This window comes from Vicugna pacos, chromosome X (genome assembly GCF_048564905.1).
Source record: "Vicugna pacos chromosome X, VicPac4, whole genome shotgun sequence".
Classification (NCBI taxonomy): Eukaryota; Metazoa; Chordata; class Mammalia; order Artiodactyla; family Camelidae; genus Vicugna; species Vicugna pacos.
Window position 1 is genome coordinate 78,668,861 of NC_133023.1, and position 27,683 is coordinate 78,696,543.

The following is a 27,683-nucleotide window of genomic DNA, read 5'->3' on the forward strand; positions in this document are numbered from 1 at the left end:
ATTTTAACCATTAGGCAATATGAACCATGCTTTATGTGGGCCTATGAAAACATCTGAAGTCAGAAATAAATCATCAGCTCCAAAATGCCACAAGTAAATGATAAAATCTAAGTCAATTAATGTCTAATTAAATGTCTATTAAGTATAATATATGTCAACTTAAGTAGTCATTTAAATTTAGTATTTATAGAAATTTCATTATATTAAAAAACAAATTATGGGTTAGAATGCTCTATTTAGCAACAATTCTTGAGTACTCACAATGATTTCCAAGAAACTATACCTAACTGTAACTTAAATGATACTTATAATCAAATCATCTCAAAATCAATATTTTTAAAAATCACTGTAAAAGTTTATAGCAAAAATATAAAGGGGGGGTGTAGAGGCCCTTTAATATATTTGATGCATCACGTGGCCACCATAAGTGAGGGTGTATATGCAGCCTATCAGGATCTAAAAATGACCCTGTTGGCAAATATAATGGGCTAAGGTGTAAGCTTCTTAGCCCAAACCTTAGACTGGTACAAAGACCAATCGGCGACTACAGGCCAAGCAGTAACCTTGCACGTCTCAGGTCTTGCTATTTCACTAGAAAAGATCCACCTGCAAAATTTCATTGATTGTTTCTTAACATTCGTTACTATCCTCATTATTCTAATTCCATATGGGGGACATCCCACATCTCCAAGGATGGACAAAGGGACTATTCAAAATGTATTTAAATGTTTTCATCCTTTGAGGGTTTGTAGGGGAGGCAAAGACACATGTTTCTCTTTATCTGGGACCAACACTATGCTACCATGTTGGTTGGTTGATTGGAAAGAATGTGTGACTTTCAGTGGACCTTATGTTTTGGATGATGGTTGGGCCAGGGAGCATGAACTACCCAGTAATACACCCAAAAAAAAAAAAAAAAAGACCAGTCCTTGGTACTAAGAACTGAAGTTAACATAATTTCCTTCCCCTGTGTATTTTTTCCACATATTTTTCCATCCCTGTGTAAATAGTATTGGGACTGGGCATACTTTCTTTTCCCTGTGTTAAACAATATCAAGATAGAGAATATTTTCCTGTTCTTATGTTAAACAATACTGAGAACAACCAGAAATAACTTAGCTTCTCAGTTTAAGAAATATTTGTTCTTGGAAGGTAAGACTGAACCAACTCAAGTACTTTATTTATTAAGCATGACAGCTTGTTCACCAAGACTCTCTTCAAAACCCTCACTTTGTTGTAGTCACCAATCCAAAACTATTTTATCGTAAAAACTGCACAATCCTAACTCATTCCTTCCCTTGCAAGACCTGCTTCAAAATTACACAGTCCTGCTCGAAAACCCTATAAATATTCTTCCTTGATAAGACACTGCTAAGATTCTATCAAGGCAGTGCTTTTTCTTGCTACTGTAAGTATAATAAACTTAGCTTTCCTTGATTAATAGGTTTTTCTGGTGGTCTTTTTTGGGAGTCAAAGTTATAATGTTGCTACACTCTCCCTTCTAGGCTGAGGGTTATATGTCTGGTACGTCTAAACTTGTAAAAATACAGATAGATGGATATCAAGTAAGGAATTTGTTGTCTTATTGAAATTAAGTATTTTTGACACTCATGATGGCATACAGTCGGGAAAGGGAGGTTATTCTCAACCTGAGTTGGGTATTGGACTCGTTTACAATTCTAAAGGGTTTAGCTTATCTCCCCAGAAAAATACAGGTAGACATATGTTTTTATATATAATTTCAAGGCTTCATAGACCTTCTGAAGCCCATTCATGGACTCCACATTGTAAACAATACTCTAGAGAATACACTAGCTAGAGAAACTACCTTAAGAAACTCTCCTTTCTTTGAGCTTAATTTTTTAAATTGATATATAGTTGATTTACAGTGTTGTGTTGGTTTCTGCTGTACAGCTTAATTTTTAAAGACTGAAGAAATAAGAAATAAGGACTTTGAAGACTTTAGATAATGCTAAATGTGGTCTGTGAGCCACTCCTCGTGCTTCTTTAAAACGCAGATTTCACGGTTCCATTCCAAATCTCTGAGAGTGGAGACCTGGAATCTGCATTTTAACAGCCTCCCTGGGCAATTTTAATGCATACTGAATTTGTTTTAAAAACACTAGCCTAGATAAACAAAATAAACCAGGAATGGAAATCAAAAGTATAATCTGTCCAAAGGTACACCTGGGTTCTCTAGGCACAAATCATGGCAGATTCGTATTATCACTGTTATCTTCCACTCAAAATACTAGCTCAGGATTCCCAATGCATTACTTAACTCTCAATAGTACAATAAAAATACAAAAATTTAAAAGTAGCCTCAAGCTGAAGAGTAGGTCCCTGAACAGTATTCAGCATCTAATAACAATAATATTAAAGAAGCTATCACGACCGAGCAGTAAAGCATATGATTATGGGAGGCACCGCTGAATTCAATATTAATTATATAGCCATTAGTTTAACACATATAGAGAAAACAACATTGTTTCTGTTTTGATTCCCAGCCAGGCTACTAGAAGATGCCGAAACTTGTGAGCAACTTAGGCTATGTCTATAAGGGGTAATCAATCCCATTACATCACATCCTGCAGACAGCTAGGTCTACTGGGAGCGTTTCTAATGCAAAACAAACAAAAAAAATTCCAAAACCCATAAGCAGTGGGAAGTACAATCTCCTCCTAGAACCATGAGGAGAATACAAGGTGCAATTCCCCATTCCTTAAGTTACTGAGTCTCAACAAAGTGATCCATCCTGACCTTAAGGGTCTAAATTCAGTTCATTCAATGAGTAGAAACCCAGCCTTAGGTACTTTAATCAATCATCTCCATCTGGACGTCCTACCAGCCCTTCAAACCCAAACTTTACAATAGGAAACTCAGCATCTTTTCACAGAAGCATGCAACTCCTGAAAAATAACACCCTCATCCTTTTGGCCACCCACATATCATTCAAAGCCCGCAGTCATCTTTGACCTCAACCTTTCCCCCAACATCCAATCAATAACCTAAACATCTCTGGAATTTGAATCTAATCTCCATCCCCACTGCTACTATCTCATGTAGGCCCTCATCACCTCTGGCCTTGGATGCTTGCAATATTTTCCCGGTCAGCCTCCCTTCATCGACTCTTCTCTTCTGTCCTTAATTCATTCTGGACATTTGCTGTCAGCTCATTCTTCTAAAGCATAAGCTTTAAGCATCTGCTCCACAAAACTCCAAGGGCTTCCCACTGTACACTTACACAAGCCAGATTCCATAGAATACCATTGAAGGGCTTCTATGACTTGGCTCCAACTTAACTTTCAAGGCCTAACTCCTATAATGCCCTCTCCTGCATTTCAGTCTTCATTCAAACCCACACTCCCTTGTCCCCTTGCTCTCTTCACTACCCTGCCCTTTATCATGCTTTTCCTTTGCCTACAATGACCTTCTCTATCTGCAGATCCAAATCGCATTTGACCTTCAAGATCTAGTTCAAATTCCACCTTTTATATGAAGCATTTTTTGGAATCAACATTCAACAAATACATACCAAGTGCCTATTTTGTACTAGCTTAAGCCTTTGAAGACAAGGGCCTGTGTCTTTTCCCTCCCCAGCTAAAAGTAATCTCCTTTCTCTGAATTCTCATAGCAAATGGACAGATTTTGTGGTATATAACATATAGTACTGTGCTCCTTTATGTTCATACTTCTCTTCCCTTACCAGGCTGAGCTCCAATTTTCTGACTGAGCTCCAAAAAAGCACTTGATAAATATATGTTAAATAAGTGAGTATCCCGTTGTTTTATCTCCAAGCAGTGAGATCATCAGTTTTTTTCTGATCTGATGGAATATTTTGAACATTATGTAGAGTTAGTTTTAATTCTACAAGTAAAACCAAGCTTAAAAAAAGCCAGTATTTTAAGAGATATATAAAATCAATACAAAGACTATCCTAGCAGGTTGGTGTTTAAAATAACTGAGCTCCCTAAAAAACAGCAACTCTTTCTTTGCCAAGATACCTATCTAGTATTGCACAACAATGACAGTAATTAAATCAAGGGCGGTAAGGTATGTGTTGATCACGGAAAGTTGGCATTTTTGTCTTTCCCACTTTGCTATTACCTCCCTTCACGTGCTGTTTTCAATGTGGCCCAGGAAGCTGTCATGGCAAAGCAGCGGCAGGAGGGAAAAGACCAGTGAGACTGGGAGGGCGACATTCTGCTCTGTTTTGAGAATTCTGAACAAGGCACAAGTATGGCAGTCTCATACAAGTCTCATGTGAGGAGAGAGTGAGTTTTTGTCTTTGTAGCCACCTAAAAATAGTAGCGAAAGTAGCTTACATGTAATAACCACATAGTATGTGCTAGGTGATGTCCGAAGTATATTATATGCCTTATCACATTCAATATTCACACAGGTTTTAGGAGGTAGGTACTGCTATTATTCCCAGTTAAGGCTGAGGAAAGAGAGGGTCACAGGAGCTGAGCCACGTTCCTGAAGTGCCTCAGCTTGGAAGTGGAGGAATAAGACTAAACACCTATGTCCAGAGCCTCTACTCCTTTTTAAAGTTTTATGTTAATGGTGGTAAAACACACATAACATAAAACGTATCACCTTAACCATTTTTAAGTGTACAGTCCAGGAGTGTTAAGTTTATTCAGGTTGTTGTGCAACCAATCACTGCTGTCTATCTCTGGAATTCTTTTCATTTTGCAAAACTGAAACTCTATACCCATTACACAACAACACTCCATTTCCACCTCACCCAGCAACCACTTTCTGTCTTTATGATTTTGACTCCTCTAGGTACCTCATAAAAGTAGAATCATATAGTATTTGTCTTTTTGTGACTGGTTTATCTCACTTAGCATAATGTCCTTGAGGGTCATCCATGTAGCATGTGTCAGGATTTCCTTCCTTTTTAAGACTAACATTCCAGTGTATTGGTATATTACTTTTGTTTATCCATTCAACTGTGGATGGACACTTGGGTTGCTTGCACCTTCTGGTTATTATGAATAATGCTGCTATGACTATGGGTGTACAAATATCTGTTTGAGACCCTTCTCCCAATTCCTCTGGGTATATATCTAGAAATGGAACTGCTGGATCATGTGGTAATTCTCTTCAAAATTTTTGACGACCTGCCATACTATTTCAGAACCTTTAGTCTTTACCAGTAATGATTTACTGCTATCACATTGACTGCCCAGGGTGACCACCAAGTAGGTTAGCATGTTTGTCCCCTATAAAAGGAAGACTCAACTTGATTGTTCATGACTTTGAATAAGCAGTTAGGAAAATTTCACTAATGGTAATTATTTCACTCCTAAGGAAGCAAATGGGGCAGGAAATAATTTCTATCAGGATATCAAAATGAAAATCATACAAAGGGAAGCCTTGTCTAAGATCATTTTCTGTGTGGGGTACTCTTTTAGATACTAAAGTACTTCCTAGGCCTTGGAGCTTGGTTACTGATTTTCTGGTCATATCTCTGATAAAACTATCTACATGACTTTGGGCAAAGTCGCCTCCCTCACTGCATCTCAGTTTGCTGCAGCAGGTGACAGCAAAAGGTGTAATGTATGACCTTAGACAAGTTATTTCACCTCTCTGAACCTCATCTGTAAAATGGAGACAATGATAAGACTTATCTAACTAGGTTGTAGGAAAGGTTAAGTGAATATAAAGAATTATTAGCCCAATGCCCAGCACATTTGTTCAGTAAAGAGAAGTTTCTATCATTATGTTTATTATTTTCAAGATTCTACATGTAAAAGAAATAGAAACACTTGTCTTTGTAAAAACTTATCTATGAATTTTCATAGTAGCTTTATTTAAAAGCCAAAAACTGTAAATAGTCTAGAAACCCTTCAGTGGGTAAATTATTAAACAAACAGGTATATATCCATACCATGGAATAGTATTTAGCGATAAAAAGGAACAAACTTCTGATACATACAACTTGGACGAATCGTAATAGCATCAGCTGAGTGAAAAGCCAATCCAAACGGTCATGTACTATATTATTTCATTTACATGAAATGTCCAGAAGGATAAACCTATAAAACCAAATTATTGATAGCCTAGGGCTATGGTGGGGTGGATGGGGGTTAACTATAGGCAGATATGGGAGACCCTACTGGGATGGTCAAAGTGTTCTAAAACTGGATTGTGGTGATGGTAACACAAGTATATAAATTTACTAAAACTCATCAAATTGTACACTTAAAAAATGGGTGAATTTCATGTACCTAAATTATACCTTTAAAAATATTTTTAAAAGATTCTATGTGTATCTAAAAACTAGATCTACACAATTATATTCTGTTGGACCACTAGAAACACTAGTCACACAAAACTGTTTTCAATTTTTCACTTACCGAAGGATGAGCTGCTATGTATCCATGTGCGCTTTTATCTGAAAAATGAAGATAAAGATATTACAAAAAGATTGCCTCATTTAGAGACCATGCTTAAAAAAACTGCATGTGTTTGATCAGAAAGACATTTTCCAATTCAGTATTAAATAGATACTATGACAAATGACATAGTTTTTCTTAAAATAGCTCACACTCTTACATCATTGCCATATTCTCACCACCCCATCTTATAGATCTTAATGAAGGCCTCCAGTGAATCTCATCTATACTGGGGAATGTTGAGGTTACTATTCCTGATTGGTATGATTCTACACATTTATATCCAGAACTTCTCCCCGACTGCCTCCTTCCCTCTCCCCCTCTGTCACTCCTTTCCCTCTTCCCTTCTACCATTCCTTCCTTTCTTCTTCTCTTCCTCCCCTCCCCCTCTTATGCTATTAGTCTCAACACTAGAGCATCAAGAATATATGGTGAATTTCAGAATAAGCAATAACTCAGACACTGTTGAGTTCTAACATAGTTTTCAGGATTTCATCTTTGTAAACTGAGAGAATTTGACACATAAAAATAAAAGGGTTAAAAAAGCAGTGGCAACATGGAATAAAGAATAAATTTTGAAAATCTGCCTCTAGTAAAACCAATGTCAAGAGGTGGGGACTCTTTATAGCTGGGGCACTAATGATAGTATTCTCTTCTTTCTTTAAATGTAAAACAACAAATTGTTTTAGAGAGGCGACCCAGATCATCTTTTTCAAATTGCAAAAATTTTGTCTGGTGTGTTTTTTTCAGGTGCTTATAGTGGAAATTTGAACATCAAAGCTTCAAACAAAGGCTGGGTCTACATGCTAGCAAATGAAATCGAGATTTGGCAGGAACATGGCCATTTCTGTCTCTTATAAATACCAGGACATGATTTCTTTTTTTTAAGTCTGATTTTGAGGTCTGATCAAAATAACCTGGCAACCACAAAATTTGTGCTGTGTCATCATGGGGCAATTCAGTGACTCTAAGGCAATATAATAAATTTCAAGAGAACATGGTTTGATCCAGACATCTCTTACTTCATGAACACATTACAAGGCCTGATCCTAAGTGACTGAGTGTCTTCACATCAGTGAAGAGACAAAACAACAATTGTGACTGCTGACTCAAACTGACAACTACTGCTTCACTGAACAATTTCCTTATTTGAGTTCTAAAATCACCCAAGTGCTGTAAATCTCCTAAGATCAACTTCAACTTCCAACTCATTTTTTGGCTGACTTTATGTTAAAGTCATTCAGAGAAGGGACCAGAACTGACTTCAAATGCCCTACAGACATTCTGTTCCAATCCTGAGGTTCTGAGATTAGAATGACAACTTCACTTTTTGATATCCTAGATTTACTCTTACCTCCTGATGTAAAGCTCATGTATTTCTGGTTGTTGACGGTTTCTTTGGAATCATAGAATTTGAGAACATCTAGAACGGCCTGTGGGTTCTTCTTCTGCTCCAGCTTTGTGATGTTGGAGGTTTGGAGTAATCGTGCCCACTGCTCAGGAATTCCCTGTGGACAACCAAAGGGAAAGAATGGCACCTCAGAACATTCAGCAGCTCCATTTTCACGTTCCAGTAAAGTTCTTCACCAAGAAGCCCATGCTACCTGTAGGATTACACTTGGGAAACTGAAGTTACACTCTAGATTTAAAGTTAGTAACTTAATAATGCAATCATTCTCTTCTCTAATTAAAACACATAGGTAAAACTAGGATCCAACTTAAAAAGGGTGGGTGGGAGTATGACTGTGATAGAAAAAAAAAGCGCATGAAAATCACCTCCATATTAACTCTGCTCATCCATGAAATGATGTTTACGGCTTAGCTTATTTTTTCTGGCGACTCAGGGCAGACATAGCAAGACTTCTCTAAATTTGTGCACAGCATAGTATAGTGCAGATCAACAGATTTTACATGACTGGAATCACATAAGCTGTTTCTGGGCATGTTGAAATTAGAGTATCTTTTAGAATACAAGGAAATCCTCACCCTTGGTCAGTTCATACTTTGTGATTATCAAATGTAATTTGGGGTGGGGTCTAGAACTTTTAATGTAAAGGGGGATTGAGAGGAGACAAAAATAGAATTGTGGAGGAGGAATAACCACTGTGATGCTAAATAGTAACATTAATGCTGCTTTGGGTGTTTTCCCTGCAGCTGTCTCCTCTTCTCCCTCCGTCCTCTCCTCCCTGCTTCATTCATTGGCCACATAGAACCTGGGGACTGTGACAACCATGCCAAAGCCTTATGAGAATTTGCAATAATAAGAAGCATTTAGAGGAGAGAGGAGGGATTATTTGGCAATCGAACCCAGGAGAATTGCAAAAATTACACAGAGAGGTTAGTTTTGCATTGAGCATTCAGCATTGTTTCCTACGTGTTCGGCCTCCAGATGTCCCCATTTCATAATTATCCAACCTCCAAGAACAACTTGGAGCGAGAAACAGACACACTATTCCTGCAGTGCATCTAGACACAATTTCTGTGGCTTTGTCCTATGAAGTCTCGGCAAAACAATGTGTGACGTGGGCCTCCAGAGTTTGGGAATGACAACAAAAAAGTGAGATAAGCCAAGCAACAACTCTACTGCACACACATGAACCTGCTGCTGCAGTGCTATGACATCTCAAAGAAGCACTTTGATGCAAGCTTCTTTTGGGCCTGTGACGCACCTCTGGGAGCTTCCCTGGGCACATCTGTGAGCCATAGAGATCTGGCTGTAATGGACGTAAATAAAGAAAGAAAAGAAAGTTAAAACAGAATGTGGGACAACTTAGAAGGTGGGAGGAGATGAAACCAATGGGTCTGAATGGGGAGGGGGTAATCCCTTTTAAAGTGGGGCGGTTATGAAAATAGGGAGGTATTAACTAAATCGGGGGCAGGACAGGCTACAGGACAACAGATTTAAGAAAACAGAGAAAACGACAATGTTCCAAAGTTTGGATGCTTAGTTCCACTTTTGGTCAGATGCTTCCTCCATAAATATGCAGTAATAAGAATTACCATTCAATGACTGCAGAAGTTACTAGAAGGCAGAAACATGATTTTGGAGGGAAGAAGGATGGCATCGTGAAAAGCTTCGGCAATCACTTGTAAGTTGTTTTTACAACTAGGTGATCACAGGTAGCCAATGGCCATGTGACGAACTTACAAATTTCAGTTCCCAATTCTGGTGAACCATTTTCAACTCCCCATTGGAAGTGTCTGTATGGCTAAAATTCAAAGAATAGTTATATGGTAATGCTGAATTTTAACCTTTTGTCCTCATTAAGATGATTCTGTACTTTGGAGCTTAAGTCATGGCTGCCTTAGAGAAAACTAGATTAAGGATTTCCCACACAGCCAGACTCTATGTTTGAATTTCTTAGGCATTTAGACCAGGGAAAGGAAAACCATTTCATTTCAAACCATATTATGAATAATGTCCATTTTAATGCTGCAGTTCCAAACTCCCACTTCCCAAAAAATAAGATCAGCTATAAGGTAACAGCTTTGTCTAAATAAAAAAATAAAAATTATCTCCGACGCTACAGAAACATGCTTTGACCCAACTAGTTTGATCTGGGATATAGGTCTTTGATTCCTGACCTGGTTACTCCAAGCATAGTGAAAGGACACTTTTACATGCATTCATCACGCAATTTGATGCTAAAGCCTTAAGCCAAAAATTTGAACTCAGGAGCCCATGCATGATCCCAGTTCTGATTCTAAGTGCAATTAATGGCATTTGGTTAATACTGTAATGGCCAAAGGAGTTATTAAGTGTTACAAAACCAGGTATGCATTGCACATAACCACTAGAGCAGACATCACTGGCATGATCATTACCATAATCATTAGAATATTTGCAGTTATTTATACATTCTCATGGCACTTCTAAACTTTTGTGATAATAGTCTTGCAATCACTAGACAGCAGGAAAAAATGCTGTTGGTGGCAAAAGAGTCTCCAGACAACTATACTTACCATGTGACTACACTGCTGACACAATTTCTTTTTGCTTTTTTTAAGTTGAGATAAACCAGTGAATCAATGAAACCTGACACTAAAATTTGAATGTATGCCACAAAGGTACATAATCAGACAGCCACTCATTACTCCAAATTGAGGTACAAATCCCAAAAGTTAGATAGCTAATGGAGACCTAGAAGTGTGAGCATCAGAAGCAGGCACACATATCAATGCCTGACCATGTATATAATAACAACTAGATGTACATCAAGCTGGGGCGGGTGTCCAGTGTAGCCCAGGAGAATGGCAGCATGATACAACAGGCCAAGCATTTATCTTATCATAAGAAATGATAATTGATATCACTCATACCATTTTTCCCTCTGATTGACTTGAAGCGACCGTCACAGGTCTAGAGGTCTGGAAGGGGGAGTTCTGAAGTATTTGGGACAAAAATGGCAATATAAAGGGTAAAGATTTGTAATAGTTTAATACCGCCAAAAAATCTCACCTCCCATCCTAATTTTAAGCTCAGCGGATGAACAAGTGTACAAGGTTTTATGGGCCAATGAGCCAAAGGGTAATCACCAAGCAATACACCAACTCAGTGTCCAAATATTCAAAACAACAGGTCCTTGTAAGACACCTGACTAGACAGTTCAACAAATTGCTCAAAATTCAACCTCAGCAACCTCAATGATCACATTTAGTAGTATGTCCACACCCCTCCCCGCAGGCACATGCGCGCACGCACACACACGCACTCTCAATTACTGGTACTGTGGCATTTAAGACCCAATTCTAAATCCTACCAATAAAATGACTTTTTAAAGCTTACTATCATTTGGTATTTTTAAAGTGAGTAAATATAAATCATAGGTTATGATAGTAAGATAGTAAAAAATAAAAAGGCAGAATTTGGTATCTTTAAAAATAATGTGGGGACAAATAGAAAAGATTATCCACATGATAATAAAGTACACCTGATTTCCAAATTTAGCCTGTGTCTTATCTATATATTCAGTGGATTTCTAACAACTGCATCCAAACACTTTATTTCAGATTAGGATTTTGGGAGGAGGGGAAAGTTTTTTGTTTGGTTTGCATCCAACTGTTTTGCACAGTTGTAGAGACTGCCCATCACATAGCCCACCCCATCCCTCTCTTGTTGATTCTTTGGGTTCTAATTTACAGTATAGTGAAAATGGCTGGTCTATAATCAGCAAGATGATGGTGATTCACTTTCCTTCATTTCCATTCAGAACCCATAAAGAACAAAGAAAAAGGTGAAGGTAGAGAAATTACATCAAAAGATGTCAAGCAAGTAGGAAAGAGTGGAAAAGATAGAAAATTGGAAAGGAACCAGAATGTCACATGAGAATAGTGGAGGGGAAAACTTTCACATCAGAAAACAAAATGGAAGAAAAAAGAAAAGAGAAAACTTGGAATGACAACAATAAAACATAAAAGAAGATTAAACAGAAGAAAAGCACATAGAAAGCAAAAAGGTCAAAACTGGAAAGAGAGTTCTCAAAATAAAAAAGGGAAGAGTTTTTTAGATAAAACTTAAAATGATTAAAGTGTTTTTACTGTTTCAAATGTCAGAAAAAATCATAATCTCTTTGTTTACGATTTTGTAAAATCTAAACTTTTTCAGGTTATAAAAAATAGATATTTTTGTTTTTGGTGGTGGTGATGATGGTGGTAGTGGTGACAGTGAGGTTGTATTTTCTAAGTGTAGCTAAGAGAATATTCTCAAACACAGCAAAGAACAAAGGCTGGGCTCAAATTCAAGGCCATTTGAATAATGTCTCTGACTCCAATGATGAAATTGGTTAAACCAGTATCTCAGCTTAATCAGTGTCAGTACTTCTTAATGTTCTCTTCTGCTTGCTACTGAGAACATACAAATAATCTGCTCATACCACTTTACAAGGCTAAGATGTTTATTCAGTTTCCATTTCATTCGCATACTGTTTATTCCCTGAATTGAAAAAAATAATTTGTCTGTCAATTCAGAAACATGGTTTGATTCCCCAAATCAAATTAATTTGTTCCTTCTTTTTTTTTCATTTAATCTTATGACACAATCTGCTCACTAACCATCATGTTATGAAATAGGAAATTTAATTATTGAATATCTAAATTTATCTCTAGCTTAAGAACCAAGAATCAATGGTGATGGTTCTATTGAAGATTTCTTTTCCAGAATGCATTCAAAATTACTCATTATCTCAGAATGCACATTTTGTTTGAGTTCCTTACTAGTATGAAATGGTAGTAGATCTTCCTGAGGACATGTTTCTAGCCACATCTTTTCCTTCATCCATCTAAAAGAAAGATGTCAGATCTTTAAAAAAATATATAAAATGTCATAGATCTGAGATTGTATACTATTTGAGCACAACAGATATCCAAAGAAAGATTGGACCTATAGCTATGGTCCTTCTAGAGAATTCTTATTGGTATTTATTGTGGATTGTGTATATATATGTGTGTGTGTGTGTATATATATATATATATATATATATATTTATGTGTGTGTGTATGTGTGTGTGTATATATATATGTATATATATATATATACATATATATATATATAAAAAGTTAGCACATAACCACTAAAGCATACATGATATATCCATCAATATTTCTCCTGAAACATGGGGCTTGTTGTTTGAATGCTGACAAAATATACCTGTTAATAAGCTTAAAAATAAGCTATATTCTTGAAATCAAAGTGAAGAAAAGGTTAATTTTACAGATTTTTTGGTTAGTTTATCTGAGTAATCCAGGTTCCAATGTAAAGCCTGAATTATTCAGATGGACTGTCTTCACTGGCCAAATTGAGGCAATGGTTCTCTGATTCACTCCATGTGATAAAGAACAGGCTCAAGCTGAGTCTGTCTGTCAGGACTACATCTCCTGTGCCACAGTCAATTAGCATTTTCAATCAAGTTGAAGACTAATCACGAGCAGACATTTTTGTTAAGATGGACAAAATAATTTTGCTAGTACTCTTGCCACTCTCTAGTTCCATCTGTGATGGTCTAGGCAAAGTTCATCTTCCTTGAAATCCCGCAAAACATCAAGTCTGATATTTTGGGATGTGGCAAGTCTTCCTTGAAACCTATTTTCACAAAGGAATTTGTTCATGGCTTACAAAACAAAATAAGGAGCTTACTTACAGTGAATTCCCCGGTGACTGCATCAAACCCCACATGAATCGTATGTTCAAAGTCTGAAGGAAGAGAGATCTCTGGGCGTTCTTTCTCTTTCTTCTTATTGGCTAAAGGCAAAATGTTAACATGTATTTATTTGGATATAGTTTTGGCATCCATAAGTTGTACAATTAGGTTCATCAAAACAATTACAAAGTTGAAAGACAAATGATTCCAACATGATTTTAACAATATTTAACTCCAGAATTTATAATTTTATTTAAAAAAGCAGCTAAGAGTTCGACAAAATGGTTATGTCCAAATAATTTACAAATTTCAAAATCCAATTCAATCAAAACTTGTAGTCAAACTAATTTATGTTCTTCACTAGTCTAATGATGTAACTAACACGTATCTAGGTATATTGAGTTTAACTGGCTTTGTTGGATCAAATACCACTTACTAATGAAGAAATTCATTTGATATCAAGTCAAGCTAAGCCTTACTGTTAAAAGGGATAGGAAAGAAAAGTGCTTAAGCTATCTGTAAAAGTGTTATGAATTGTTTCCATGTTAAACTTATAGCTAAATATCAAGTAGCTAGAACTTCTTTAATAGACTCTTGGTTTTCTTTCAATGAGAATACTATTGCAAATCAATAATGTTGCAAATCTTTCTTTATCATTAAAATGTTTTAAATCATATCTTTCCCAGCACTTTGCTAGCAAAAAAAAAAACCCAAATTACTGCTTTTTACTGAATTAATTTTTATTTAATTCTTAGAGACCTCGAATCAATTCCTTGGTTTAGTCATTCTAGTTTGTAGCTATTTTTTCCATATCCCTATTATACTCTATCATATTAGCCACTCAAAACCACTCTCAAGTAACAGATTTTTCATAGTGACACAATTATGAATAAATATGTCCATAGTTAATAAGTCAAAAGCCTTTAAAGATATAATCACTGAAGAAATTAAGTTGGGAACGGTAATGAAATTAGACTATCTCAAGAGATCCCAGGAGGAAGTTATTGTGGAAACATTGTAAAATGGCATTTGGTAGCTTCCATAAAAGACATATCAGCAAATTTGAGCATGTATCTCTGATAAGGTGACATTTCACAGTCAAAAAAATAACACCCACTCTCCTAATACTGGGTAATTCGGCATGAACCAGTTTTACCCAAGTTGAAACCAATCAATGTTAGAATTGCCAGGGTGGCCAATTTAGAACATTCTGGTTTAAACAGATGTTTCCTTGGCCTGAATTTCAGACAATATTCGATTAACCATAATGGATTACTGGTTTTGTGGGTTAACCAGGATAAATTTTAAATTCAAAACGTTTTGTGTTCAAATGTCATTCTTATGACTTCTTTTCTCTTTCTACTCTCACTGCGGCATATCTCCAGCCAGAGGACAGAGATACGGGACAGAAATACAGAAATTCAACTTGTAAGAGGATTAAGGTACAGGATTATGAAAGAAAGGTTGGGATGGGGGTTGCAGGGGAACAAGGGTCACTCAAAGCGTCTACCTGGCCATGGAACACATTTAGGACTCATTTTGAAAAGTATATATGGGCCATCTAACTTAAAATTCAGCATGGATTCTATATTTACAGTGAGCCTACTTTATTGACTTTTATTTTAACTTAACAGTGAAGATTCGAGTTTTCTGTTGGTACTTCTACTTCCTCTGCATGTTTGTGGACTGTAGCTACCATTTATATTTGTTCAGCTACCATTTTTACTTGTTCAGAAAGGCAAACAGAACAGTCAGCTTTCTGTTCTTGCCCCTCCACTGAATGTGTCCCACCTACTCCTGTAATCGTTTTCTTATTTTTCCTCTTTCCTGATCTCCGCACCAGGTTGGACATGGCTCACCACCTCTCTCCTTCCTTGACAGTGTGAACTGATTCTCCCCCTCCCTCAGTGACCATTCTTTATTTGATTGGCATCTCTTCTTCTGTATTTCCTAGCGCAGGCTTTGGCATTCATTTCTCTTGGATGGCATCCACTACCAGATTCTAACTTATATTGGGTAATTTCCTAATCTGTGGCTGGCAGGGGTAGATACAGATTTTGTGAGACCCAACACATTATGTAATTTGAGAGGAGAGCTCCCTTTAAGTGAAAACAATACAACATTGCTAGGGTGCCTCCTAGAGTCTTGGAAGAATCCCAGGCAAAGTGAGAAACTCTGAAGAAGCAGCTTTATTCATTTCATAGTAAATCTACTCCTGGCGGTTGGTAACGTTTTTGGGGTCAAAGACCACTCTGAAAAAATCTGAAGAAAGCTCTGGTACTTCTGTCTATAAAAGTGCACTATACACGCATACACAATTTTGCATATAATTTCAAGGGTTCCAAATTCCCCTGGACGCCAGGTTGAGAACACCTAGCTTAGTCTGTATCCCTAATTATATCAACTTGCATTCAGGAACTCTCTTGCCAGAAAACAGGCTCCCCTTACTTCTCCATTAGTAATAGCTGCACAATTGAAGCATGTTGACTTAGATGTAAACACTCTATTTGGGCTAAGTTATGTGAATCAGCTTAACAGTTTCTCCCTAGAAGGCCACCTGATTGCCAGTCCCTTACCAGCCTAATTATGTCATTCCCTTCACTCATGACTAATCAAAACAGAGGCGCGAAGCCCAAACTTGCTTCTCTTCCAGTGTCCATGCTCTCCCTGAAATGATCCCACTCACCACTCAGATCAGAGAAGACTTAAGGTCTTGGACACCTCTTTGGGAGGCTGTAAGCAATGAAAAGATTATGACCCTCTCTCAAATAAAAACAATATTAAAGCATAAGAAAGGTAAGGAAGCCCCAAAAGTTCATGATCCTATGATGATTAATTTAAGTCTTAAAAAAAACTACTATATATTTCAAGTCAAAATGTTCCCACATTTTGAGTGCCCTGATTTACTGGGCCTTAGGCACATGCTTTCTTTGACTATACTGGATATTTCAGCACTGGCCCAACTGCCCAAATCATCAATTTGGGAGCTTGACTCCTACTTTAATTCTGTCTTTTAAAAAAATTATTATTTTTTGGCAGTGGGGGAAGGTAATCAGCTTTACTTATTTTTTAAATGGCAGTACTGGGGATTGAACCCACGACTTCATGCATGCTAGACACGCACTCTACCACGGAGCTATACCCTAACCTCCTATTTTGATTCTGTCTTAATCAGTCACCAAGTTCTCACTAGACTATCTCCCAAACTCATCTTGAATCCATCTTCTTCCTTTCATCTCCACAAAGCATTATCTTAGTCCAAGGCACCAGCATTTTCCACCTGGTCTTACCGCCTCCAATTTGGCCCCCTGCAATTCATTACTCTGTGGCCAGAGTAATTTTTTTTTAAAATATACATGTCTAACTATATTCCTGCTTTTAAGATCCTTAAATGACTCCCCATTATCCATATGCTAACAGTTCATGCTCCTCAGCATGCCAGCCAAGGGCCTGCATGAGCTGCTCCCAGCTTGCCTCTCCATTGTCTATTCTTGCCATGGCCCCCACAGTTCCAGATCCATTTCATGCTCCTTCCACTGCCAGCTTTCCTCATACTGCCAAGCTTTTCCACATGCTAGACTGAGGCCTGGAAAGTCTTACTTCTTACTGCCTGCCCCACCTCTGCTTTGTGTGGATCACTCCCATTAGCCCTTATTCTTGAAGACTCACTCTTGGGCTTCCTCTCCTTTGGCAAGTCTTTTCTCTCTTCTTTCTGCAGACAAAGCTAAATGTCCTTCTCTTCACGCTTCCATAAAACTACCCAGTGTATACTCCGAGCCTGGCCCTTATTAACACTGAATTGTTATTTCTTCTTTACACACCTATCTCTCTAGCTAAAATTTGAGATACTTGACAGCAGAGACTGTATCTTACTCATGCCCACATTCCTCGCACCTGGTTTATGTCTGCACACATAATCACTATCATTTATGGAATATTCACCATGTGCAAAATGCTTCTAAGGTTATCTCATTTAATCTCTACCGCAATCTTAAAAGGCAGGCCTTACTATTACTGTATTATTATATTTTTATTGTTTTATAGATGAGCAAAGTGAGACTCCATGAAGTTAAACCACATATCCATGATTAGACAGCTGGCAGGTGTCAGAGCCAGGATTTGAATCTAGGTCCCAACTGTATCTACAGAACCTAAGTTTTTAAGAGCTATACTATTTATTACTCAGTAGCATTAAAAAAAAAAACTCAACAGATTTGAGCCCTAGTCTTCAGTAAATGTTTAGTGACTGAATGGAGCCTCACTGAGAACTTTTTTTCTTTCTTTTTCCTTTAAGGAATACTAAAATGTTTGTAGCTCCCCCTGAAAATTCTGTGAGCATTGGTTGTTTATATTAAGATTCAGCTTAACCTGAATATTGGGCTCGTAAGACTCAGCCTGATCAGCTCTCAGAGCTGAGTTGATATTTGCAGAGAGAAGAAGCACAAATGAGTATCACTTTCTAAGCACATCAACCATATTCTATTGGAATCGAGAACAAAGGCCACAAATTGCTGACTAGACCACAAACTACCAACGGTGTTTGGCCCTGGGACCCTCTGTTTGGACATAGGTTCTGGCTGTAACTCCAGGATCCAGCTTATCTCTCCAGAGTCTCTCATCCTGACATCTTTCTCCATTCCACTCCATCTCCATCTCCAGTCATCTGTCATCTCCTATATGCCCCACTCCAATGTTCTGCATTTCTTCTAGTGACAAGGGCTTGCTTCATTAATATCCCCTTACACCTTCAACCTCTTCATTAATTGTGCTCTTTACTTCTTGCCCTAGGTTCTCAAACTTCACTGTGCACCACTCTCATGTGGGAAACTTAAAAAGAGGAGAGAGAGAGAGACATCAGAGCCCTACTCCCAGAGATTCATATTTAGTCTGGGGTAGACTCCAGCAACTTTAATTTTTAAAGATCCTTGCGTATTTTCATTCAGCAGCTGGCATGGAGAAAATTTTAAACCCTACTATTCAATGAAGGTATCACTTCCTCAGATTCGTCCTGATGGATGCTGACCATTCTTCCTCATTCCAAGTCTTTAGGCCTGGGGGAGTAGAGAAGGGCAGAGTTTCCTCATTTTTATTTCAGATTGTTTGTCTAAGATCAGTACTTCTGCACTTGCCTACACACCCCTGTCTTTTGAGGTTACTGCCACTTTGTTCTCCTGGTCAAGTTCCCTAATCCACTGAGGACTTTGGCTCCCAGTATTCCTTCCTACACTCAATGCTGCCATCTCTCTGTGAAATGTGATATACAAATGGACACCTCTTTCACACCCTTTCCTTGTACCTCCTTGACCTCTCTCAACTCTAATGGACTTCATCTACCTTCCACTTCTTCAATCCACTCCGATGGCCACCATTAAACCAGTGGTTCTCAACCAGGGCTGCTCATCAGAAGAACATGTACAGTTTCATAAAAATCCCAACATCCTGGGCCTACCCAGAACCTACTATATCAGGATCTCTGAGGGTGAGACATGGGAAATGATTTTTTTAAGCGCCATAGATGATGTGCAGACAGAGTGGAGAACCACAGCTACCCTAGGACTTTTCATTATCCAGAACGACCTTTTCTCTGAAATAGTCTCTGAAATAGCCCTGTTATCTCATTCTCTGAGCCCAGCCCCCCATCCCACTAGTTCTCTCACTCTTTCAAGTCCTTAATTCCTATTTTACTTGTTCTTTGATTTTGACAACACCTCCAATCCCTGGATCCCTCCATTTTTAGCCAATTTCTCATCTTCCGCCTGGCCTAGACTGCATGGTTCATCATTTAAACTGCTCTTAAGCCACTGCCCTGGAAACTATGCTCTTTTGGCCTCCTCTTGCAATTCTCCTACATAATCCTTATCCTGACAGAATCCAACCATCCATGAAAACTCCACTTCCATACTGAGGCTGCTGAAAGTTTTGGGGGGAAAATTCACAGAGCCATGCAGATGGGTGCTGACTATACAGGTCATGGACATCAATGGGTCATCAGTAGTGCTGGGTAATAATCTTCTTGCTCCTTGCCGACTTCATTTCCCACCTCTCTTACTGAATATTCTAGAATTTCACCACTTTGCTCAACCTTCTGCTCCTCTTCTCCCTTACTTTTAGTCAGAAATCCCTTCTACTTCACTGAGAAAAATGAAGGCCATCAGTTTGGAACTCCTTTGATTCCACTTTCTCTCCCACTCTTATGAATTTATCTCCATCAGTAACATCTTCCCCCTTCACATCACATCTTATTGGAAACAGTGTCTGTCCTCCTGCCTAAAGTTTATCCCTTCACTGATGCTCTAGATCCCTGTCCCTCTAAATTCTCCAAAGGATTCTCACTCCATCAATTACCTCCTATTTCTTCTTGTATCTCCAATCTCTCCCTCTCTATGGACACTTCCTATTTGGCTTAAAAAAACATGCTGAGTTCTCTTTTTTCCTTGAAAATTCAAACTCTCTGCTACCTCTCATCCTTCTTTAGCTGCTAGAGTCTCTCAACCTTTCCTTCTGTAGCTTAAACTTCTTGAGAAGGCAATCTAGGCTTCCTTAACCCTTACTCTTCAAACCACTGCAATGAGTCTCTGAGGTCACCAATTGATCTCCTTTAATATGGCCTTTTTTCAGTCCTCAGAACCCTTGACCTCTCAAATGTCAAAGCTGACATTGCTGAGTCATGAAAGTCCTGACCTCATGAAACTAACTCCTCCCCACCTTCTTTCCTGGAGTCTGTTCCTCCATTTCTAGGTTTTCTGTAGACTCTCTAGTCTTCCCTGGGAGCTGTCCTAGGTCCTCATCTCTTCTCATCAACACAACTCTCTTTTAGGTCACCTCATCTACTTGTATGGTTTCAATTACTATCTACCTTCGTGATCTCCGGCCCTGACCTCTCTGCTGTACCCTGACCCCATGGAGTTAATTGCCCACTGAATACCTCTATTTGGGTGCCTCACAAGCTCCTCACTCTAAATATTTTCAAAAGAAAACTAATTCTCTACTGCCTTTCCCTATCTAAAATAAGAAACTACAGTCCTCTTGTGTTCCCTACCTCACCTTCCTCTAGCTTCTCCTGTCACTATCCGATTTGTTGCCTAGTTCTACTAATTCTTCCTCCTAAATATTCCCTCTGCATTTTCTCTCCTAGTCTTACTAATACTAGTCCTTAGGCTAGGTCCTTTCTCACTTGCATGACTCCAACAGCCTGACTCGCCCTCTTTCATCCTCCCCTACCCCGCCCACAGCCATTTTTCTCCTTTGGCTAGAGTGGTATTTTGAAACGCAAATCTGATATTATTCCCCAGCTTCAACATTTCCTCCTTGCCTCCAGAATCATATTCAAAGCCCTTAGCATGGCATATATAAGCCCTCCAGACACCTATCCCCAATTACTGCCGCAGATCTGTCTCCCACTTCTCTCCCACTCACGCTCGATGCACTAGCTCTGCTGAACTACTTGTAGTTACAGTCAGAGAACCTCAACCAGTAGTGTGTCATGCCTGCTGCCCTCATAATGCTGCTCCTTCTATATGGGATGCCACCCAGCTCTTACATAGCTGGCTCTATTCCTTCTTTAAGACTCACCTCAGTTCAGTGGTCACATCCTCCAGGAAGCCTTCCCTAACTGCCCCTCCCCTCAATCTTGAATAGATGCCTTCAGTGCCCCCTTCTCGATTGTACTTAGCATGCTAAACTCTGCTCATTGACTAACTTGTCTGTGTCCCTTACTAGGCCATCAATCAGTTCCTAAAAGGCAGGAACTGGGACTTATTCACCTCTGTACCCCAACATCTATCTAGCACAGTACCTGATTCAATAAATATTGAATGAATAAGCAAATGAACAAATGAATGGATGAATGAATGACCTGCATTATGTGAAATGAGACCTAATACATGGAGACAGGGCATGCCTATTTGCCATTATGTGTTCATGGATGAGGAGACATTGACCCAGTTTCCCCAAGAAGGCTAGGATATGTTTGCGAGTAGTTGCTATATTTGCAGTTGGTGGTGATGGTGTTGTTGCTGTTTTGTTTCCCTAACACTGAGGATGACTCTGTACTCACTCGGGCACACCTCTTGTCAGGTGCCACTTTGGGGCCACGACCATATATTGGCAACACAATTGTGCAGGGTTTAAGGTACAGCAAAGCAATCAATTCTCCCCTGGATGAAATCCCAGGGTGGTGCTATGCTTGCCTTCTGAAAGCATTTTAGAAAACTGTCACCTGAGTCTTCCTTGTTGTACGAGTTCCACTTGTCATCTTCCCTAAAATTCCTGGAAGATTGGTTGGGCCTTCTCATTGGATGTCATATGGTCACGTCCAGAATTATTTTTTAGAACACTGTCTAGCTCCTTGAAAACAGAGCATGCAGGAAAAGAAAAGGAATAACAGAGGACAGACATAGAGAAATGCTTTCCTACATAAATTTAGCCTAAAAGCATAGAACAATAATCATTTTTTAAAAAAAGCAATGGAAAGCACACAAAGTTACAGTATATGGCATAATAAAAAACGACATTGAAAGCCACATTAATACAGAAAGCTAAAACCAAAATATTATATAAAACATATTTTTAAATGCAGAAATAATTTTTTTCCAAAGAAAAAAACCCACACAGGCTAGCTAGTTCTAAGCAGCAAGCATTTCACAACCCTGGCTCTGAGGAACAACTCTCTCTTGCTACTGTTCCAGCTTCCTTTCCTTTGAATCAGTCAGTGGATCAGTTAACCAGCACACGTGGAATTGTGGATCAGTGTAGTGACAGATTGTGCTGAGTGACTCATTAGGAATCAAAGTAACAGTCTAAACTTGCGATCTAACTGGAGAAATAAGCCGCGCAAACAAGAAATAGCAACTGATACTACCAGACCAAAGAAAATTTGGTGCTAAATGGGGAAGAATAGAGTATAAATGCTGTAGCATGTTAAAAGAAAAGAAGATCAGAGAAATTCGCGGTGGATGGCGAGGGCTTACTGGAGGAGGGAGGACTTGAGAAATGGGTCTTAAAGAATAGAGAGGCAGGGAAGGAAAGGCAGCTCAAGGAGGAAGGAAAGGAGAGGCAAAGCTTGGAAGTAGGAACATATATAGCATATTGACGAGTCAGGGAGAAGACAGAGGGATAAATAGATAGGGTATAGTCTTGGAAATCAGGAAGTAAGAAAGATGGAATTAGAGGTCGCTTTTGAGCAGGGAGGGTGATATGATAGAAAAGGTGTTTTCTGCAAGACAAACCAGGTAGCTTTGTGCTGCCAGGTACACATGGCATGGCGGGGTCAGGCTTCTAGATGGTTGCTATTCCACACAGGCTGAGGAAGAAAATGAATGGTGGGGGTGGAATGGGGGGAACCTATCTGCCACTGCATCTGTTGCCTCCAGATCACCTACTGGGCATTTCCTGTATAAACTGTACATGTGTCTGATTTCTGCCCCTAGACTGAACATTTTTACCTGAGGACATGGAACCTTGCCTTATATGGAGTATCCCTCCACAATACTCAGCGCAGAGCGAGGCACATAAAAAGCAGGCACAAATCTTTTCTGAGTAAAGTATAGAAGTGAACTATAGAACATGTTCCAGGTAAGCCTATATGAACATCCAATTCTGTTACAGCTCATTCTTAAACTGAGCTAGTTAATAAACCAGATCTGTGCTCAAAGCCAGCATGCCACTCAGATTAATGCACTGGCTGGTTGCACGTAAGTCTCTATCCTGTGATCTTCCATGAAGTCCTTTGAGATAAAGAAGGTCTAAAAAGTATTTTGCCAGGAGGCTCATGTTGGAGTTGCTGGGTTTGGAGCCCTGTTGGGAGGGTCCCTTGTCCCACAACCCCTAGCTTGACACAAGAAGCCCTCCTCCCTCTCCCCTCTTTGTCCCGTTCCCCCGGCCCAGGTGCAAATCTGTACTCAGTGTTACGTGTTCCTGAAGCCAAAAGAACTTGTGCAGAGATAGGGGTCACTTCTGGCAGGGGCAGTGGGGTGCTAGGTTAGAAACCCATCATACTAAAACGCTTGCTTTTCACTTCAGTATCCCTGGGCTTCGCTCTGGGAATGCCATGTTGAAAAGATATATAAGTATTTTTAAAGGGCCATCCATCTCCTATGGGTGACAACCTTTACTCTTCCCAACAGACGATCCTTAGTGATTTAGTCACTCTTTAGCTAGGGGGTAGGTGTTTTCAGTGGTTCAATAATAATGAGAAAAAGGGCCCAAATTGTTAAATACTGGATTATGGGTGAATCTAAAGGGAAGGAGGAGAGGTGACTCTTGTGTTCTATTTAATATAGTTATTTAATATTTTAATTGTAAAAGCATTAGATATTATTTTTGTAAGAGAAGAATATTTAAAGGCTGAAAAAACAACACATGAATCGGGGAAAATAATTAACAATTTTTTTTTTAACAAAGGCTGTTACTTTCTGCTAGCCAGTTAGGCCTTCAGGAGGAGCGACTTATAAAAATAAAGCTATGACTACTGTTGTAATTGCTGACTGAGAAAATGGGTTAGATTCACCTAGGTTTCACTTACTTTCATTAAAAACTCCATGTTTGCATTTTCCATTGGCCAAAATCTATCCGCAAAGCAAGTTAGGTGACCCTCATTTTACTGCAAGCAGTATATGATTCAACCACCACTGGACTAGGAGCCGGGGATAGAAATTCTAGGCCAGCCTCACTTTGTAATTAGTAGTGGGGCAAGTTTGTGGAAGTCAGTTAACCTCTCTAACCCTCTGCCTTCCTCTAGAAAATGGATAATCTTTGCCTCCATCATAGGGAGTTTGAAGGATGTAATTGATATGAAAGTACATTGAACACTGTAATCCCCCAACTGCCATCCGAAATACATCATCTCCTTAGGAATAGACTTATTAACAGTGTTAACTGCTTGCTGGAGAACTAAGTAATCTGTTGCTTCTTAAACCCAGCACTTCTATCCTATGAGTGATGCCCTTGCAAATATAACTACCAAGAAAGAGGATTAAACTGGGCTATCGAACATTCACTGCTCTTATATCTTCCATTTTATTAGCAAAGTCCAGAAGTATATAGTTGGGAAGGCCCATGGTGGAAGGTTCATTCTCCTGTTTTCAGGTAGAATCTGCTAAAGCCATGAGACTCCCTCAATAAAGAACCTAGAAAATTTCACCCTTGGTAATTTGTAATATTTAATCAGCACATTTGGAATTTATGGCTAGTCACGTTCCCTCTGGTGGAATGGTAAGCTCATTTCCTCCTGTCGGTCTTCAGTGGCTATGGAAAATAATATGTGCTCTTCATAAATCAGTAGCCTTTAATGTACAGATACAAAACTCAAAGTGGTCCCTGATTTCTGCAAGGGCAGCTATAAATGCAATTCATGGGTTGAGTGTTCTATGAGGATGATGGGACAATAAAGAAATGATGGTCCCTTGTGAGCCCTTCTAGTGACCCCCACTCACACACCCACAAACAGCCATCACCTTCAGTAGTATCATCTTCAAAAACCTTCAGCCACAGTGATCATTCTGGCAAATCATTAGGAAGTTGACTCTTACCCATCTTCTTCCAGGCAACACACACTGGTTCCACTCTCATTTATACCCAGTTCACGCGTCCAACAGTTTCAATGGAAAATGTTTGAAAACAAAAAGCAAATATGAGGCAATGTCCTAAACCAGACACTTCTGATGATGTGGATAATTATACAGGGCACAAATAAGTTTGAGAGGGGGAAAAAGGCCTCATTTGTTTTAAGGATGAAAGCAACTTCACATCCCTTAGCTAGTGTCAATTTTCCTTTCCTTGCAACACTTCGTTTTAATGTGTAATATATCTCTCTTCTGTCTTCCTCTCTTCTCATACATCCCCTGTATCTTCTTCATCTCCTAATCTCCCTCTCATATATTACTTCCTCTCTCAATTTATTTCCCCCGTTGCTTCTTTCATCTGTTTATCTCCCAATTTCATATTCCATATTTCTCTTGTATTTGTCTGCTGGGTCTAGTGCATCACCATATTTGTGCCCAATTTCCCTGTTTATCAGCCTTGAAGTAGAAATATAGGCCCTAGTAAGTAGAATGCATCCTTATCCCCCCTTCTTCCCATTTCAAACACAGAGGACTCCTAGGAGAAAAGAGGAGGCTCTTTCCTTTGTTGCCAAAGGGCAGGGCAGTGATCTCCAAAGAGCACTCTTTGTTGAGCTGTACGGCCTACATTTGAAGAACCAAGAGGAATGTACACACCATTCAGGATGTAGCAGTCTCTGACATCTGGCTTTCTACTAACAAAACCCTCAGTTGAGACTCCTACTTATTATGAGTGCAATGAAAATAACCTTGAGCTACTGCAAGATCCCAAAGGGTCTTCAGCATCACTGAAGAAAGACTGCATACTGTTCAGTCTAGTTACCACACTAAGTATTTTTTATTGTGCATTAATTAGAAGAAAGTTAATAACGTGTATTGACAAAATATTGGATTAACAAGACCATAAAGGATGACTGAGTCTTCTTTAATATAATTGTTGCACAGTAAGGCTTCCTGCTATGTAGTGTGTAAAGAAGATAACATACTCTCGGAATTAGAACAATTACATATATATATATATATATATATATATATATGCAATACAATAACAAAACTATATGACATTATTAAGACTTTTCACACAGATGAACACACTCATGCAGAGCCTCAACTTTCTAAAGTAAGTAATGTGCAGGCTAGTAAAGTACACCCACCTAACCCACCAAATGAGAATCTAACCCACTCAACACCCAAATCAAATATTAGCACATCCCTATTGTCAAGAATATTTTCTCACCATCATTTTTTTGCAAAAAAAAAAATGAAAAAAAGTTTTCTTTCCCTTTGAGTGGCAATAGAAAAGTCCTCTTTTCTGAAATTCAGATATGTTTCAAAGCTCACTAACATCCTTTTAAGGAAAAGTGAAAGTCACTGCTGGCTTCTGGATGCTAGGAACATAGTTTACCACATATCCCTTTGTCTCATTGCTAATGTACAAGTATAGCGATTGGTGCCCCAGAGACCTGGGAGATTTCTGGCTTCTATTGTTTGCTATGTGACCCTGGGCTGTCTGCTTAAACGCTTTGTGCTTAAATTGCCTCATCTGTAAAAAGGGGATAATACAGAGTAGTTGTAAGGATTGAGAGACTCAATACATGAAAAGTACCTGTCACACAGCTTGGCACGTAGGAACTAATTAGTAAACGACAGATCACTTCCTATGCATCTTGATTTGACTGATCCAACTATCGCCTTGTACTCCTCCAGGAAGAGGGGCCTTCACTTCATTTCCAGGCTCACCAGCTCCCAAATCTCTGTACATTTTCCACAAACAAAATGCACATGAACTGTGCTCTCTGAAGACACGACCCTTCACACAGCATCACGCGTCCCCTGAAACACACCTAATGCTCTAATGCAGCACAAGACACAAGATGCAGAAGCACACTTCAGAAGACACAGACGTCACACAGAACATGCCACCGCCAAGTGCAGCCTCACCTGCTTCTTTCCCACATATGCTTCTAAGCTTCAGGTCCTTAACCTTGATTATTTTTAGAGGTACCACGCCATTTCCACAGTCCTGGCTGATTTGTCTGTCTCATTGCCTTTGCCTTATTGTTTTATTTATTCACGTATTTTTTCATGTATTTATTTCTTCATCCATGTATTCATTTTCTACCTTGCTCCAAAATGGATATAAGGCAGCTCCCAAGAATACGCAAAATACGATGTGACAGCAGCAGAAATTCAAAGTAGATAAAGTGAAAGGGAAAACAAAACAAAACAAAGATAGGCACACAAAATGGAGTGGAGCCTAGAAGAAAGCTCATACAAGGTGTGCACACACCGCAGTCCCACTACAAGTGCTATACGTGGGCCAAACGCTTGGCGCCAAGCTTTCTAATATCCAACAGAAGAGAAACCTGATCAGTCTCACACGTCACAGGGTCCATAAAATAAAATCAAACCACGTGTTCAGAATGTCCTTTTCCTGGTCTAAATTCTGTAAATTTTTATATGGTGACGCATCATAAGACAGTGGCAAATTGTCCCTCTGACTTTGCTCTAACACCAAGATTCAGTTCCCAGAACCGCTTCCAACAAAGACAGATCCTCAATCTGGAAATTACGTTTACTAC

At 38.9% G+C, this 27,683-nt stretch overlaps 1 protein-coding gene across 12 annotated transcripts in view; it reads right to left on the reverse strand.

Moving 5' to 3' along the window:
* Positions 1-27,683, reverse strand: part of PAK3 (p21 (RAC1) activated kinase 3) — a 240,585-nt gene that overhangs the window by 55,994 nt on the left and 156,908 nt on the right. For all 12 annotated transcript variants that reach the window (XM_072956778.1, XM_072956771.1, XM_072956780.1 and 9 more), the window contains 3 exons: positions 13,544-13,644; positions 7,762-7,915; positions 6,369-6,406 (listed from right to left, as the gene is read on the reverse strand). In XM_072956778.1, coding sequence (XP_072812879.1) covers positions 6,369-6,406; positions 7,762-7,915; positions 13,544-13,644 — 293 coding nt within the window. The remainder of the gene's footprint in view (positions 1-6,368; positions 6,407-7,761; positions 7,916-13,543; positions 13,645-27,683) is intronic.